Here is an 18,346-nt window from a genome sequence, read left to right on the forward strand (position 1 = left end):
GAACTGAACTGGAAAACCTGGAAGAGTTGGTTTCGAGCTCTCTCACCTGTTGTATTCTTTAATGAGGGCAGATACTCTCTCAGATTGAGCCCCCAGGTCTCTGGAGAAGCGGCACAAGTCATTCAGCTGACACTTCAAATTATCCGACATTGGCTCAATGTTTAGCAACGCTTCCAGGGCGTCCTGAATCATAAAAACATAAAAGTGCAGTTATAATGGACTTTGAAAAAAAAGACGTTTCATGCAGCGTGTACGTGAATGAAAACATCCCGCAAAGGTTTAAATCTGTAAGCGCACCGTGTATAAATGTATTGCCTCTCAAAAGAAAGAGTCGATTCTTAATCATTGCAACGAGTCGTTTTTGACATCAACATTAGCATATTGCCCTCCCAACTTGTTGGCCTTCTGCTGTTGGTCTGAATGAAAATGTAAATTCAGTCTTTGCCACTAGGTGGCGCTTTTGGAGCATTAAGATAGTGTGCTTGCTAAATAGTGCACAAAGCAGCTCAAAAATGCCACTGTACCAGGCATTAAATGCATGATGAAATGAAAATGAGACCAATCAGAACAAACGCTACAGACTGAATCTATCCGGCAAAGGAGGGGCTTGGAAAAATTAATCGTTAAGTGAATCGAGTAATTGAGCAAATAATGCATATTATAAAAAAATGAAATAGTTTTTGACTTTGCATCTATGTTAATCTGTTACTGGGGACTACCTATAATAAGTTCAGTGAATTTAAAAGGACTTGCTCTGTAGGCTTTACCTTCGCTATCTGCCATCCCTGCACAGCCTCTTCACCGGAGCTCATTTCTTCCACCCGCTGCAGTTTGACGCGCCACTCCTGCAGCTTGCTGCTGAACTCCTGCAGGTCCTGCTCCAGCTGCGCAGCCAGGCTGTTGAACTCCTGCTCTGAGTTGGCCATCTGAGCCAGAACGCCCTCCAGACCGGAGCACACGTGTTTCGCTCCGCGCTCCCACTGCTCCCAGGCCGAGAGCAGCCCGGCCTCCTCTCTCTCCAGAACCTCACAGCCCACGGTGGACGTGTGGTCACGCGTGGCGGCTCCGCAGCTCTGCACACGGGTCAGGCGCTCGTGGCCTTGATTCCTAGAGTCTAACAGACCCTAAAATGGAATCGCATAGCTTTAAAGTCAGCGTGAAATCCAAAAGAACTTTACGTAATAAATGTTTCTGGTGTTATTACGTGCACAATAAGATATCAGAGCATAGCATTAACGTACCCTGACTTTAGAGAGTTTTCTCTGAACAGAAGCAGCGTCTCCAGACATGTCTGACCAGCGCTGAAGCTCTTCTTTAGCTGATGTGAGCCAGTCGTTCAGGTCACGCACCGACTCCATGTACTGCTCGTGCTCTTTGACGATCTCCTGCATCTGCTGTACCTTATTCTGCAAAATAGGACAATACACATAACATCAGAAAATGTGCAAACTTGCTGATGTATATATTTTTTTTATTACTATTATTCAAAATAATAGGTGTTTAAGCAGTGTTTATAAATATTACATTACAGGTTTGCATCTTGAGACAGAATAATGGCACTGAAATATTTTAAGATGTTTTCATCTGAGACAGCATCAAGCATTTTAGCCTGGGACTAGCCTTAAGCCTTGTCTGTTAAACCGGAGAAGAGCCTTTCGTTAAAACCTGAATAATGCTTTTTTTGCTGATGTAACCAAGATATCAATTCATTTCTTAAACAATTATATTGCTTATTTTCTCAGTCCAATAAAATCTTGATGTGATAATCTCAAGATGGAAAAAAGAATGTAATATACATGCTAAAAATGTTTTTAAACAATTCAGCAGACATTATTATCTAGAGCGAAATACTGGGGAAATGGTTTTTGTATTGCATTTTAAAATAATAATAGTTAAAAAATTATAAAAATAAAAATAAAATAAAAACACCCTAATGTTACGTTTATATATGTAATATAATAATATATATTTAATAAAATAAAATAAAAAGACCATAGTATGAAACTTATATCAATAATATAATATAAGAAGTTTGACTTCAGGTTTAATTAAATATATTCCATATGCCATAATTGACAAGAATGGTCATTTTAAAATAAGATACATAAAATGATATGGCGTGACTAGCGTGACTAACAATAAGTGGTTTGGCTTGTATATTTAAAATAAAATGGCATATGTTTACTTTAATGACAGCTGTGATGTTGGTAAACTGGGTGTTGAACTCAGATTTCGGTCCTTCTGCGAAAGCCTGGTCTCCTGTCTTCTCATGCAGCTCTGTAGCTTTCTCATTCAAACGCGTCAGAGCTGACGAATGGACCTCCACATCGGCCTGAATGGCCCGCAGGCGCTCCAGCATCGAGGCTTTCTCTTTCAGGCCAGGCTGCTGCGGCAGAGCCACTCCTGCCTCCTGCTCCACCATCTCCATCCACTGCTGCAGCTGAGCCTTGCTCTCCACAAAACTGCCCCACTGAGCCACGGTCCACTCCAGACGACTGCGTCACACAAAAACCATTATTAAAGCACTCTGCCGAGTCAGCGTGAGGCTTCGTAAGAGGAGGCAGGAACTCACCTGTGGCAGCTCATAGCGGTCATGAGGATATTGGCCCAGGAATCCTTCAGGCTTTTGAGCTGAGAGCGGATAATTTCCTGTTTATCCCTACTGCAGTTCTTCAGCACCTGTTCTCCCTTCCCTACGGTCATGTTGAGCTTTACCTCCCCTTCACCCTTCATCAACAAGATGTCCTGAAACAATATCATCAAAATGTCAAAGCTCATATCATTTCAGAGTAAATTTGTTCTCAAAAATTATTAAAGAAATATGTGCATAATTCATTTAAAAACTAGTAATCTCAAAATGAAACAGCAAAAATGGCCTGGCTATTATATTTTTATCAATAACATATTCATATGTAATATTATATATATATATATATATATATATATATATATATATATATATATATATATATATATATATATATATATATATATATAATATTACATATTATATATAATAATATATTATTATATATATAATATAATAATGAAAACAAACAACAAGTTTTTGTTTAATAAAATATATAACTTACGCCATAATTGGCAAGACCAGTAAACAAAACAAAACATAATTCTGATTGTTATATTTACAATAATAATATATTATATTATTATATTATAGTAAGTTTAACAAAAGTTTCAATTCAGGGTTACTAAATAAAATGCTGTATTAATTTTTATCTAAAAATAAATAAATAAATAAATTAAATTAAAATGAAAAGGCTTGATATTATATTATATTATATTATATTATATTATATTATATTATATTATATTATTGACAAGGAGTTTGCATTTAGTGTGAGAAGTAATCATTTTTGAAGTAGGAAGAATTTCAACCAAAAATTTGTCTAGCGAGAACTCTTACAACTAAAAAATCATATTGAATAAAATGTCAGAATATTCATTTAGGTGCGCTCCTGCGTGCATGAATGTGTTTTCTGACCTGAACCAGCCCCAGTCTCTTCTCCAGGGTCTCTTTATTCCCGCTGGTGCTGTTGAGTGAACTGAGGCGCTCCTGTACTCCGCTGAGCCATCCCCAGGTGCTCTGCAGCGTCTCCTCGAAGTTCTGCTGCTCCTGCTGACTGAGTTGACATAAGCGCAGTCTCTCTCTCGCCGCCTTGAGGAGTGCCTGATGCTGCAGCTGCAGCTGCGCAGACGCTCGAAGCTCCGCCCCACTGCCGTGACCACCCTCATTCAGAGACTGAGCTTCCTGGCACAGACTCTCAAACGAATCCCTGCAGGAAAATTATTTACAGTTGAAACCAATATACAAAATACTTTGTGTGTATATTATATTTTTATATGTCCAGATCACATTTTTCAAAAATGTTTAAATGTAATGAAAATAATTAATTCACAATGCATCAAACGAATACACAAACAAGCTTAGCAATAAAATAATAGTGTTATTAATGTAATATTTGTAATACAAGGAATTTTAACAACAGGTTTTCAAGGTAACAAGCACTATTACAAACTATTACACTATTAAAAACCCTCAAAAAAACACATACTTTGCATATGGAATTTTTATTTATTTTTATTTATTTTTATAAATATATTAATATATTATATTATTTTATTAATAATGAAACACTGTTTTTTTAATTATTTCTAAATAGAATTTAGATAATTACATGTTTATATAATAAAACATTTAATAATAAAATACATCGATTTTGCATATTTTTTCTCTATGATTTAAATACGTAAAATTCAAAATGCATGGATTAAATTAGAAAAATAATATCCATGTTTATAATAACAAATTATTTATTAATTATAAACAATTATTAAAGTGTAATTATAACTATATAATTTCTGAAATATCAGTATTTTGAAATAAATTAAATATTTATTTATTTTGTGGGGGAGGGAATTATTTAGGATATTTTATAATATACTTTCCAAAGTAGCATGCACTGTTAAAAAAAAAAAGATTTTATACTGCTGCAAAAACCACTTGGCTGTTAATTTACCCACTAATGTTAAATTGATATTGATCCATTTAACGTATTCTAACCTCTCTTTGATCACTTCATGTTGTAGTTCTTCCACGCGCTCCAGCGTAACTCGCTCCTGATCGCCGTGTCTTCCCTCAGGCAGCTCGGTGCTCATCCTCACATCCATGCGCTCCAGCCAGCGACTCAACCTCTGCAGACGGCTCTCAAAGCTAGAAATGCATCGCACAGATTTCAGTCCACAGCGCTCGGTGACAAACAACCCTCTTCTACAGCAAAGCCGTTTATCCCCCAGGAATTATTCCAAACAATCTGCCGCTCTAATATTTAACCCAGCGAGCAGCAGTGTGACGCCGCTGTTAAGTTCTCACCCGCTGAGCAGACCGGCGCTCTCTTCCAGGTTCTGCTGGTTCTGTTTACACTGCTCCACGTAACTGTCCCAGTCCTGCTGGATGGAGGAGAGGTTCTGCTGGACTTGGCCAGCGCTGGCTTTGGGAAGGTGCAGGAGAAGCTTCTCTCCCTCCGTACACACCAGCGTTAGACGACTGTCTCCGTCATCCACCCGCTCCAGAGCTCCCTGTGTTACAATGAGTTACAGTGACTACAGATGAAACAGCAACTATTTTCATCGAAGGGGGAGATGGCATACAGTACACTACCATTCAAAAGTTAGTTTTTTTTAAAGAAATTACAAACATTCTATTACAAATAGACATAGCATCCTATTCATTAAACTATCCTGAAAAAATTTGTAAACGTTTCTGCAAAAAAATTGGAAGCAGAACAACTGTTTTCAACATGAATAATAATAATAAGAAATGTTTGTTGAGCTACAAATCAGCATATTAGAGTGATTTCTGAAGGATCATGTGACTGGAAAATTCTGCATTGCATCATAGGAATAATTATATTTTTCAATATATTCAAATAGAATCCTGTTATGTTAAATTGTAATTTAAATTTGATTTCCCGATAACTTAAATTTTTCCTATCCAGTCACTAGCATTAATTGATGCTTGGTATCTGTTTTTAAGGTATACCCATAATGCACTTAATTATGTCATTAAATTTGTCATAAAAGATGAAATACCTTCAATTTCTGTAGTTTGCGTTCCACCACGCTCATGTCGCCAGAATGATCGGCACATTCTCTTACAATGTCTTTCTGTCCAGAGAGCCACGTATGAAACTCCTTCACGAGATCTGAAAGTGGACAGTAAGTAAACAGTAAGTGATGTCCTTAACAGGAAAGATAATTTTTTATGAGCAATGCAGTGCTTCTCACCATTGAAGTGCTGCTGGAGGCCGTGCTGCATGGATCCGAGCTTCTTAACACAGAGCTGGTTGACCGTATCGTATTTCTTGATGAGCTCGGTCAGAGAGGAACCTAGACCGGCAAGTTCTTCGGATGGGTATTTTCTGCAAAGCGTGTTCAGACTTTCCCGAGCAGAGTCAATGCTCGTCTGCTGGTTCTGAAGCTCCTTTTGGATTTCCTATGAATTGTACGCACAGAAAATATTTTATTTCTTTCCTTTACATTTCCTTTACATTTCTTTTTTCCTTGGTCTTATCTGACCATTTTCATCCATCTCTGATCCCTTATAAGCTTATAAAACCTCTATTTGAGCAATAAATGTACTCTGTTACGATTGACTAATATGTGATAATTGTGTCCTTTTTCAAAACTCTATTCTTCTCTGGTGGATTGAGCAGTCAACATTCACCCAAACCAAAACCATCACAACTTTCATTTTCAATTTTTATCTTTCAAATAGTTTTCATCAACCGCAAATATTGCTCTACGATGAACTGCTTATTGTTTTATAAGTCACTTTAGATAAAAATGCCTGCTGAATGCATACATATAAATATATTCCTTCAAAATAGAACAAAACCCACTTTCTGTACCTTCACTCTGCAGATTTCTTCAGGAGCTGTCCCACATGGCGATTCCACCAAAGATCTCTCAACGTTCTTCAACCATTCTGACATCTGGCTGAGAAAATCCTCCAGCTGCTTCTTCTGAGAGCAGAAATCCTGGAGGTTGCTCTTGGCTTGATCACATAACTCTTCAATGCTACTAATTTTCCTTCTGAGATCCGTCTCCAGGACCTGGAAGAGGGCGAGCAGGTGATGAAATCAATGATCAAATCAATGATCTGGAAAGCAAACGGAGATCAGCCTTACCTGGAGTTTAGCAGGGACATCTTGGCCAGCGCAGAGCTGTTTCAGCTCTGAAACTTTCTCTTGTAAAGCCTCCATCTTCTTTTCTTTCAGGCCAACATCCGCCTACGCAGAAAAAATAAATTAAAATATTACATTTTTATTAACTGCTTTGCTCCAGTTTTATGAATGTGTTTAATAACACATCTTGAAACATGCCTTGACTTCAGAGAGTTTGTTTGAGGTCTTCTGGCTATCGTTGAAGTTATTGAGTCCATCTGTAAGATCCGTAGCCGAGCTGTTGGACCAGCTTTCAATTTCTCCACTGATATCATAGATCTCCACCCACAGAGCCGAGCTCCTCTTGAGACTTTCGAGATTTTCCTCAATTTTTTCCGAAACCTGTGTGGATATGAAGAATAATGGCTCTGTTATATGAGTTCTTTTTTTAATTAAGGACTCAATAATTGGCCTTTGGATAAAAAACTCACATCTAGCCACTGGTCCACTGTCGCATCTATTTCGGTCTTTACAATCTGGGTGTCGCAATCAGGGATCTTGTTTAATTCACTTAAAAGCTTCTTTCCTTTACTTGAAAATCGCTCTAGTACATTCTGGTTATTGGCCATCTCTGCTTTAACGGCTTCATGCTACAGAAAGTAAGACCATTAAAGACGCACATTTAAGTGTATAATGAATAGCAGCAGTTAGTAACTCTGTTAAATGGTATTGGTGTCAGGTTTTACCTTCAACAGGGATCTTCGCGTGTCTTCTTGATCTTTTAGGACAGCTTTAATGTCAGATATAGAATCAGCACTCTCTAATATTGTGTTTATTGAAGACTTTAAGCTCTGGTAGTCCTTCGTTAACGCTACCAAAGCGCTGCTCTGCTCTTGCCTGGAACAAAAACACACAGCAATGTCAGTTTGACACTAAAAAATCTGTACTTCTGCACAACTAAAATGTGAAAAATTAACTATGATACCCTCAAACTCTAACTTTAAGACCAAGTTGCAAATAATGATTGATTAAATCAGACCATTCAATACTAAGAGTAACAAAGTCAACAAGTAGCCACTAAAGAGTTATGTTTTTAACTGAATATTATATGTAATTATTTATTCTAAAATGTAAAATTGTTACTGCATTACCGAATGAACAGGTAAAGTCAAGAACAAGTAAACCAAATAAATGTCCCACAAAGTCACTACGTAACCACTAAACACTCAGATAATAATATTTATTTAAAAATATATTTAAAATAATTACATTTACTTCAATAAAAAAATAAAACATGACTAAAATTGCCATTTTTAATAATTAAATTAAAATAAATAAATGGTTGAAAAATGGCTGCTTTTGTCTGCCACCAAAAAAGATGAAATCTAAAATCCAAATAGGGATCCAAAAAGTTACAATGTTAGTTAATAATCTTCCATTCATTAACCCATATTGATCAACCATTAATATGAATACCATGTATGGAAGAACTTTTTGTTACACTTAAAGTTATTCCTACTTTTAACTTTTACCTTTTTTACTTTTTTGGATGTGAATAATTGCGATTAATCATTTGACAACGCTAATTTTTAAATCACCTCACCACAAAGCATAAGAGCCTGCCACCGGTGGCTCACCTTTCTGTAATGAGTTTCTTGGTGTCTTCCCAGGTGGTCTGAAGGAGGTTAATTTCCCTTAGCACTTCAACACCCAGCTCAGCGTCTCTCTGAGCCAGCTGTTGACCTTTGTCCCTGAGCCACTGCTCCTCGTGCTGGTGGGACTGCAGCTCATCTTCCAGCTGATTGAAGAACCGTAGCCTAAACGCATCCCAAATTCAATAAACAGCCCAATAGATATAAAACAGAAACAGCCCTGTTGAAAAAGGTGTCTATACCTCTGCTGTAGAGTGAGCACATTGGGTTCTTTTAGGCCTTGTTTATCTGCCTTCTCCTCGATGTCCTCTACCGTTTTGAGCAGCTGCTCTTTACGTTGTCTGAACGAGCTCCAAAGAGCACTGAGAGCCTCGGCTTCGCTTTGTTTGGAGCCCAGCAGGTTCCTCACAGCGTCCAGCTCGCCGCAAAGAGTCGGCCGAGGAGCGGCACGAGGTCCGAGCGTCCTTTCCATTCATCAGGTGGAGGTGAGCCTTACAGAGGCTGCCGTCCAGGTTCACAGCGAGCGTTTCAAGCCGACTGATATCAGGAACGATAGCTTCGAGGTCTTTCTGCAGCTCGTCGACTCGGCTTTTATCCCAACTCCCAGCGCTCTCCACGGTCTGTCTGAGGCCCTGAAGGACGCCGGCCGCCACACTATGTGTGTGTAAGAAGGCCTCTAGCTTCTCCAGACACTCGCCTCGTAGTTCAACCAGCTGATGTGTCTCCATGTACGGCTGCAAGGAGCTCTCCCACCTCCCCTGAAGCTGCTGAACTTCGGCCGGCTCGCAGACATCACACAAAGTCTTAGTTTGCTGCTGAAGACTCTGCCTTAGAACACTTTGCTTCAGCAGATCATCTCTCCTTTCCTGGTGGGAAAGATTATAAAACAATTCTGCCTTGTAAAATTGCCATTTTCTCTTCCTGGCGATAAATAATACATATTATTTAATTTAATTCTAAGTAATAACACATGTTCTACTTATTTTATATCTACTCTCAGTTTAACGCATTAAGCAAAAACAGCATAAAACAATTTCCTGGTGGTGTTGGATGTATTAAAATGCAGTAAAATTTGTCTGATGGACAATGAAACATTTATATAATTTTTACTATCATTTTAATAATTTATCAATATAACCTTTTTGTTATTTTGTAAAATCAATGCTTTTAGCACAATAATGTAATGTTTTTGAATTTTTCCCAGGAAATATTTAAATGCGCTATTAATTTTTCATACATCTAAATAACGGAATTCAAATTTTAATTAGAATGACATTCATAATATTTACATAATACTGTACATACACACCATCTTTCATAAATTTGGGATTAGTACGTTTTTTTTTTGTAATTCTGAAAGATATTTTCTGGATTTATTTGATCAATAATAAAAGCAGTAATATTATGAAATATTATTTCTATTTGAATATATTTTTAAATGTAATTAAATCCTGTGATCAAGGCAAATTTCTTTCAGCAGCCAATAGTTATTATTAGTGCTGTCAAATGATTAATCGTATCCTAAATAAAAGTTTTTGTTTACATAATATATGTGTGTACACTGTGTATATTTATTGTGTGTGAGTATATGATATATATATATATATATATATATATATATATATAATAATATAAAAATATAAGAATTTAAATATCTAAATGAATATACATGTAAATATTTTCAAAATATATACTGCAAGTATGTTTATGTACATATACATAACAAATATACACAGTGCACACACATATATTACGTAAACAAAATTATAATTTAAAATTTAGTTAATGCAATTAATCGCAATCAATTATTTGACAGCACTCAATTATAAATGATTATTTTCTCTCAAAAAACGTGAGATAAACATGGGAAAATGTTTTGCTAAATTATCACTTTTTAGCAATTATTTATTCTCCATAAAGGTCAATAAAATTGTTACAGCATTACTTAATAAACACGTAAAGTAAAGAACAAGTAAACTAAATAAATGTTTAATTTAATCTAATTTAATTGTATTTAATTAATGTCCCACAAAGTCACCACGTAACCACTAAACCGCTCGAAGATTAGAAAAAATATTTAAAATGATTAAATTTAATTGAATTTAAAAAAACACTATACTGAATGGATATGGAATGGCTCTCATTATGGTACGTACCTTGATATCACTGGTGGAAGGTTGAAGATCAGTGATATCAACGTGAGAAAACGAGTGTAAAGATGACAGAAAAGACTCTCCCCATTTGAAGAACTTCTGCAGGGCTTGATCAAACTGCTCCACCTGAGAAAGGTGCTCCTGAAGCACTTGGATTCTGTGATGAAGAGGTTAACATGTTAAACATGCTATGTTTTTTAATGCAGTTTATGCCTCACTCCACCCAAACCATTTATGAAATGCATTATCTACAGTAGTATCAAAAGTACAACAGCAAAAAACTGCCGTTTTTGGATGCAAGAAACCTAAAGATGACCTCTTTAAGCAAATGCATCTTATGTTTAACGTGTCTGACCTTTTAGGTATAGCTGTGGTCTGACGCTTCCATCTTTCCTCGAGCTGTTCGTGGTCTTCCTTGAGTGTTTTCACACGTTCGTCTGATGCAGTGTTGTAAAGAGTCGGAGTTTGGGCCGCCAGCCTGTTGTAAACTGACTCCAGAGACTGAAGTTCACTCTGAAGGTGCTTTAAAGCAAGTTTAAGAAACATAAAAAATTTTTTTTTTTGAAATATTTCGAATAACTTCCAATTGAAACATTTATAGCTGATTCTATTATTAAACGTCCTGCCGTTTTTATTCAAAAGAACACAAAAATAGTTTTGAAATATTTTTGCTTTTGAACTGAAGAGATATTATTACGGCCTACTTTTCACAATTCAGTTCAATTCTAATGGATAAAATATATAAAGCTTAATATTCTGGTCAACATACAAATATGTCACATTGTGAAAATCAAATACACTTTATTTAACGTATTACTTTCAGTTCCAGCAGTTCTCCCTCCAGCTTCAGTTTGTCAACGGCGAGGAACTGAGAGTCAGGGCTGGATATGGATTCACATCTCTCCAAGCACGACTGCAAGGAGGACCAATCCTTTTCATACCTGAAATAGACAAGATCATCAAGAGACTTAATATAAACAAATATCACGTGTCTCTTCTTCAGTTTGAGATTAGACAGCGACAGAGAAAGCAAGCATACTTTTGCCAGTGTGACAGAAGGCTCTCCATTTGGTTCTGTTTTTCCTTGGCCTGTTTTAAACACTTCTCGTAAGTCTGCTGCAGGACGGCCACGGCTCTCTCGGCCTTCTCTCTCTCACTGAGCCTGCGGGCGCCAGCAGACAGGGACAGAAGGGTGGCCTTCAGCTTTTCCAGGGACTGGAACATATCCTGAAAACCAAACCAATCACTTATTTAGTCTGAGCTGGTGCTAATAAACGAGATATGAGATTTCCATGGCGTTTTCGTACCATGTGACTCTGTAGAGTTTTGTAGGTCTCGGATGACGACACGCAGGAGGTGACAGGGCTGTCGAGTTTCTTCTGGATATCTTCAACGTCTGATTGTACCTTTCGGATAAATGCGACGTCATGAGACAGCGTGAAGACTTCGGTAAGATTGCTGCAGAAACAGCATGTTTAAACGTACCTGATGAAGGTTAGCGTTGAACTTGGTCTGGTGGGTGGAGCTTTCTTCTAACTGTCCATTCAGATGCTCCACGCTCTCCTTAAGCTCCTCCCAGTATCTGCCAATCTGTGTGAGACGGGCTTTGATTCGTGCAGATTCGCCAGATGACACAAACTGGACCATCGCTTGAGATTTCTCTTCCAGGTTGGACAGGACCTGTGACCTCTCCTGCAGACCTTCTCTGATTGTCTGCCCACCGTAAGAGATGAAATACTGCAATGTCAGCTGGATCTTTATATAGTCAAATTAATTTGCTTGAAATTGTATTAAAAAATAACAAATATTATTAATGTAATTTCAGGTTAAAAATTAAAGACCCTGCATAAACTTAACAAATTAACTAAATTAATAATAAAAAAAACCAGGTCATATTAAATGACAAATGAAGAAATGCAATTATAAATATAAAAGATATTTAAAAAATTGTACTGTCAATTAAAAAAAAAAGACATAATTTATATAAAATGTTCTATATATTTTACATAATTTTTTTGTAGAAACTTGGCTATATGAATAATAATTTTGGCTGTAAAATTTGCTGTATGTATAATAATTAACTGCATCTAAAACAAAGGTTTTTGTTTATATAGGTGTCTGCAGTGTATATTATTATGCATATACAAAGACACACACAAAAATATTTCCTTGTATTTGCACCATATATCAATAAATGTAATATATAAAGTTTTTTTTGGAATATAGATATGCATGTGCGTAAATATATGCACTACACACAAATATATATTATGTAAATAAAAACTTTTCTTTTGGATGCAATTAATTGCGTTTAATCATTTAACAGCACTACTAAAAACTAAAGAATACGACATCGAACTTTAATTAATTTATTATCATTTATATTAATAAAATTATTATACATACAGCCAAGTTTCTACAAAAAAAGATGTAAAATATGTAGAAAATTTTATATAAATGATGTCTTACGTTTTTGAATAAATACAGAAGCCATGTAGTCATTTCATACATTTCGAACAGTTTTAATGAAATAATTATTTTCACACCTTTACGGTACATATTTGCTGGTCCAAAGGTGCGCTGGAGGTTTTCAAGGCATCCATTTCTCTTTCTCTCTCCGTTATCCATGTGGAAAATGCTTCAAACTCACTCCCGAAAGTATCCCACTGATCTTTCGTCCCCTCCAAAGTCTTCACACTGAAACATTACGCAGTGATCAAAAAAACGGCCTTAATGATTCAGAATGAATTCACAGGTTACGTTTAATACGTTTGTTTGAATAATCATAGTGTTAACTCTTTAATATAAAGTAGGGTCTTACTCCCGCTTGAGGCCTGTCTCGACTTTGTCCACTTGTTCACTCAGAGCCCGTGCTTGATCCCGGAGCAGAGACTGATTTTTGGGGCCCAACTGGATCTCTGCGGCCCTCTTGAGAAGAGTGTTCACCTGTCTGGCCTCCGTCTCACACTGTTTCAGGAGCTCCTGCGGAAATAAGAGCAACGGACGAAGTGAAAATGTCCGTGGCATTGTTTCGTTTTTGCGAGGCAGAATCAACCAAATTATTACAAAACAAAAGCCCGTAGGCTGTTTACAGCTGAGCGTATATTGGCTGTTTTACATTAGCTTGTAATGAGGCTCATTCAGTCTGTATGGCCGGGGAAGATTTTCTAATGAGGATTTTGCTCTCACAGCCCTTTTTTTTTTCGAAATAAAGACGCTCATGTTTAATTAAAGGTGATTCATTACACAGAGCCCTTGGAGATCAAGTGTTATTCTCACCTTGGCCTGCTCCAGCTCTGTGCTGAGACTGTCTGGACTGCTGAAGTTCATCTCTCTCTCTGTGACCGATCGCACTTTACCCACGAACTCCCTCACTGCTGCCTGCTGAGCGTCAAACTCCTGCCAAGCTGCTAAAGTCACCTGTTAACAGAAATCAACATTATTTCAAAGTCAGAAAATATTTAATAGGAAAGACACACACACACTATATATATTTATATATATGTATATATACGTATATATGTATTAGTGCTGTTAATATATATATATATGTATTAGAGCAAGTTTTGGTTTACATAATATATGAGTTTGTACAGTGTATATTTATTATGTATATATAAATACAAACAAATGCATTATATATTTAAGGACATTATTTATGATAATATTTTAAATAAATTTATATTTAACATAAAATACAAATATAAATGTATATTAGTATATATATTTAAAAAATATATAGTTTGTGTATATAAACATATTAAATATACACAATACACACACACACACACACATATATACAGTATATATATATATATATATATATATATATATATATATATATATATATATATATATATATATATATATATAGTGCTGTGAAACAATCACAATTAATTACATTAAAAACTAAAGTTTCTGTTTACACAATATATGAGTTTGTATTGTATCTATATATAAATACAAACAAATGCATTTATATATTTAAGGAAAATAATTTATTATTATATTTTAAATATATATAATAATATAAATGTATATAAGTGTATATATTTAAAAATATAAACTGTGTATATAAACATTAAATATACACAACACACACACACACACACATATAAACATATAATATAAATCAATGTCAACGTGCATTCAGTACACAGTATATACATGTTATCTATGAATTTGACTTAAAATCCTCACCTCCAGATTCGGTAACATATACATTACATCTAAAATACATAATTATTTTATTTGACCATTCTCACCTCCAGGTTCTGTAACATACTCTATACATAACATCTAAAATACATAACTATACTATTTTCTTTTATTTGACTTGACTTAACCATTCTCACCTGCAGGTTCTCTTCCTGCGACTCTGTGCTCTGATCCATTTTGCTCAAGGTGGCCTCTAGTTTCTGCAGGTCTTCCTGCAAGCTCTCCTCCAGACCCTCCTCTACCTGCAGCTGCTTTCCGCGGTTTATCTGCTCCTGCATTTCTTTCCTCTTCAGCCGGAGACGCTTGAGTTGTTGCTGCACATTAGGAAAGCGCACGAACGTTAGACATAAATGATTTTCAGCTAATCAGGGTCGCGATGCGTTCAGTGAGAGCGGCACCTGATGAAGCAGCAGCAGTTGTTGGGCTTCTCTGATGGACTCAGAGTCCAGAATCTTGCCGGTCTCTGACTGCAGCTCCTGCTGACCCTGGGTCAACTCCTCCAGTGTAGTTTTCACCTCTTCTCTGAACTGTACACAGTCGCTCACCGCCAGCACGACCTTCTCTGACTATCACAACACACACATACAATATGTGATCAATATTTAAAAGCACCATAACACGGAAAAGGTTTTCAGGACGAGACAAATCAGCTAAAAACAGCCAGTTTAATTCTAAGAGGGAGGAAATTGTTCATGTGAATGTAACATAGGAATTATTACGAATGGGCAATAGGGTAAACTACTTAAACTATCTTAATCCAAAGATAATTTTTACAAAAACTCTAATGAGGTTTTACACTGATATTTTCTAACGTGACAGATTTTACAATCAGATATATAAAATATAAAAATAGCAGGATTAATGCTGCAAAATACTGAAATTATGAAACAAATAAATATGTAAAAATACAATATAGTCTCATAACGCAGCATTTTTAGTTAAATCATCTATTTATCTATCTATCTATATATATAAATATGTGTTTTATATATATATATATATATATATATATATATATATATAATATATCTATATATCACATCAACTCTTGCTTCAAAAATACAGAAAATATAATATGTATTATATTAAATTGTTATATTATGTATTTAAAAAAATTATACAAATTTTAATATATATATATATAAATGTATATTTTGGAATTTGCTTTCAAAATCCTCACCTTCATTTGAAAGCAGCTGATTTCCATAGGAACTTATGCATACTGCAGGTGATTTTGATTCATGGTTCATAAACCAGTATGTCTTACCTCAGAAAGGGACGTGAGGAGACCCTTAAAGTCACTGGAGAGTTTGCCGAGAGCAGCTCCCTGTCTCTGAGCATCGCTCTCCGTGCAAACCTCTATCAGAGCGGCCAAACGCGTCTTCAACCAGCTCACGTTCCCCTCCTGCAGTTCGGCATCGTTTCTCAGACTCTGCAAATCACAAAGGGGCGATCAGTCAAGATTTCACACAGCTGTCACATTCAGTTTCTTCCCAATCCATCTTTGTTTCTCACCTCAATGGTGGATTTGACCTGTCCGAACTTGCTGGGGTCTCCAGCTCTGTTTCGCAGAAGTCTGAGTTGACTTTCCTTCGATGTAACCCAGGCTGAGAGTTCAGAGAACCTGCAAGCACACACAAAATTTAATTATATTGTCAGTATTCTATAAATTAAAATCAATTTATATAAGGAGTGATTTTACATGCAACAGACTTAAGGCACATTTTTTTATATAACACAGTACAGATTGTTTCAAAGCAGCTTCACATGAATACACAAGAAAATAACAGTATTAATGCACTATTACTCATCAATTATGAAGCAAATACAATTTCATCAGAAAAGCAGCTCAAATATGCCAATAGTGTCATTATTTAGCTCAATTTAGTTCAATTTTGATTCAATTCAGGTCAGTAAATGGAGGAATTTTACAAAGTTCAATAGTTACCAATACAATTTAACAATAAAGCAGCCTGACAGTAAGCAATAGTGTCATCCTTCAGCTTAATTCAGCTCTGTGTTGATTCATTTTAGTTCAATAATTGTGCAAAGTTAATGCAATGATGAAATTATCTTAACTGAGCTATAAACAGCTTTACGGAGGACGACCGTGTGATTATTTAGCTCAAATCCACTCAATATTGATTCAATCCAGCCTAATTAAGATCAAGTAGTGTTCTAATTGGATATCAATAATATTACCTATTATGGATTTTTGAAAATGAGCCTAAACGAGTCACTTTTGAAACGAGTCCCAAGCCGTTTCATGTTGACGTCTAAAACATTACCATTCGATTTGGTCTGAATGAAAATGCGAATTCATTCTTTGCCACCGGGTGCCGCATTTGGAGCGTTAAAAGCTCGCAAACACTGCTTTAAATGGAATCGACCAATCAGGAGGAGGGATTTGGAAAAATCAATCATTGAAGTCATGTGGGAGTCGTTGAACAAATAAGGCAAAAATAAATGCACATTGTAAAAAAAAAACTAGTGTTTTTTGACCTTGCAAGCATGTCTGCCTGTTGTTTGCAACTCCCAAAACCTAAATATCAACCTTTCATAACCCATAACAGAGGAGCTTTAATTTTCCAACCAATTAAAATTCATTATCCAACAGGTTCACCTGGTGTTAAACTCCTTCCATTTGTCCGGGTGCTGCATTAGTTTCTGATGTGTGCTGTCAATATCCTCTTTGACCTCTGCAAACGCTGTCCTGGCGTTCTCTAAAGTTTGCTGGGCTTGTTCGTTCTCTGGAAGCTTCGAGCACAGTTCCTCCATGTGCTGTAACCGCTTCTCACAAAGAGCCTGTGGACCCTTTTCCTTGAAAAACATCTGTATAAAAATAGCTAACGTAAGAATCCCCTATTTCTAAGAACAGAAAGATGGCTTATAGTGGCTGAACTGCTGGTGGCTCTCACCCTGTGCTCTTTGATTAACCTCTCGCTTCCCATGCTGGGCAGACTGCGGTTCTCTCGGGCCAGTTCAGCCTGACACTCCTGCACTGACGCCATCAGACGACTCTTCTCCAGATCCACCTTCAGATGCAGCAGGTGAGAGGGAACCTCTGTTTGGACATCCTGCGGAAAAGATGCATTTTCATACTGACTTGCAACTTGCAAAGTATTTATTAAATTACAGCACTAAGTCGCTTAAAAATGTCAGGTTTTGCATTAATTCACTTTTTAAAATGACCACTTGTTAAACGTTCCAAGCACACATTAATATATATATATATATATATATATATATATATATATATATATATATATATATATATATATATATATATATATTCAAAAATCATATTTTTATAATGATATCATGTTTTATTTTGTTTTATTGTGATAGTTAGCTGTATTTTTTTACCCTAATCAAAATAACTCAGCTGCAGTTTAATTAACTGTAATATATATACATATATATATATATATATATATATATATATATATATATATATATATATATATGCAAATGCATGCATGCATTGCATTTATATATACTTAATAAATATACAGAGTGCAAAAACATATATAATGTAAACAAAAACTTTTCTTGTCGATGCGACTGTTTGACAGCACTACCATATATATATATATATATATATATATATATATATATATATATATATATATATTTC

General features: G+C 35.8%; 1 protein-coding gene across 1 annotated transcript in view; it reads right to left on the minus strand.

Annotated features, from left to right (window-relative positions):
- syne1b (spectrin repeat containing, nuclear envelope 1b) overlaps window positions 1-18,346 on the minus strand; it is a 100,828-nt gene that overhangs the window by 56,462 nt on the left and 26,020 nt on the right. Inside the window, 33 exon segments of the mRNA XM_043263468.1 lie at window positions 47-183; window positions 768-1,124; window positions 1,242-1,406; window positions 2,186-2,495; window positions 2,573-2,745; window positions 3,506-3,797; window positions 4,586-4,735; window positions 4,895-5,100; window positions 5,614-5,726; window positions 5,809-6,016; window positions 6,432-6,635; window positions 6,711-6,812; window positions 6,906-7,088; window positions 7,178-7,336; window positions 7,433-7,583; window positions 8,324-8,503; window positions 8,581-8,763; window positions 8,765-9,204; window positions 10,495-10,648; window positions 10,847-11,013; window positions 11,309-11,432; window positions 11,531-11,718; window positions 11,799-11,897; window positions 11,977-12,204; window positions 13,038-13,188; window positions 13,313-13,473; window positions 13,771-13,911; window positions 14,847-15,023; window positions 15,108-15,275; window positions 15,977-16,141; window positions 16,225-16,333; window positions 17,333-17,541; window positions 17,628-17,786. Of these exon segments, the coding sequence (XP_043119403.1) occupies window positions 47-183; window positions 768-1,124; window positions 1,242-1,406; window positions 2,186-2,495; window positions 2,573-2,745; window positions 3,506-3,797; window positions 4,586-4,735; window positions 4,895-5,100; window positions 5,614-5,726; window positions 5,809-6,016; window positions 6,432-6,635; window positions 6,711-6,812; window positions 6,906-7,088; window positions 7,178-7,336; window positions 7,433-7,583; window positions 8,324-8,503; window positions 8,581-8,763; window positions 8,765-9,204; window positions 10,495-10,648; window positions 10,847-11,013; window positions 11,309-11,432; window positions 11,531-11,718; window positions 11,799-11,897; window positions 11,977-12,204; window positions 13,038-13,188; window positions 13,313-13,473; window positions 13,771-13,911; window positions 14,847-15,023; window positions 15,108-15,275; window positions 15,977-16,141; window positions 16,225-16,333; window positions 17,333-17,541; window positions 17,628-17,786 (6,113 nt within the window).

This window comes from Puntigrus tetrazona, chromosome 17 (genome assembly GCF_018831695.1).
Source record: "Puntigrus tetrazona isolate hp1 chromosome 17, ASM1883169v1, whole genome shotgun sequence".
In the NCBI taxonomy this organism is placed as follows: domain Eukaryota; kingdom Metazoa; phylum Chordata; class Actinopteri; order Cypriniformes; family Cyprinidae; genus Puntigrus; species Puntigrus tetrazona.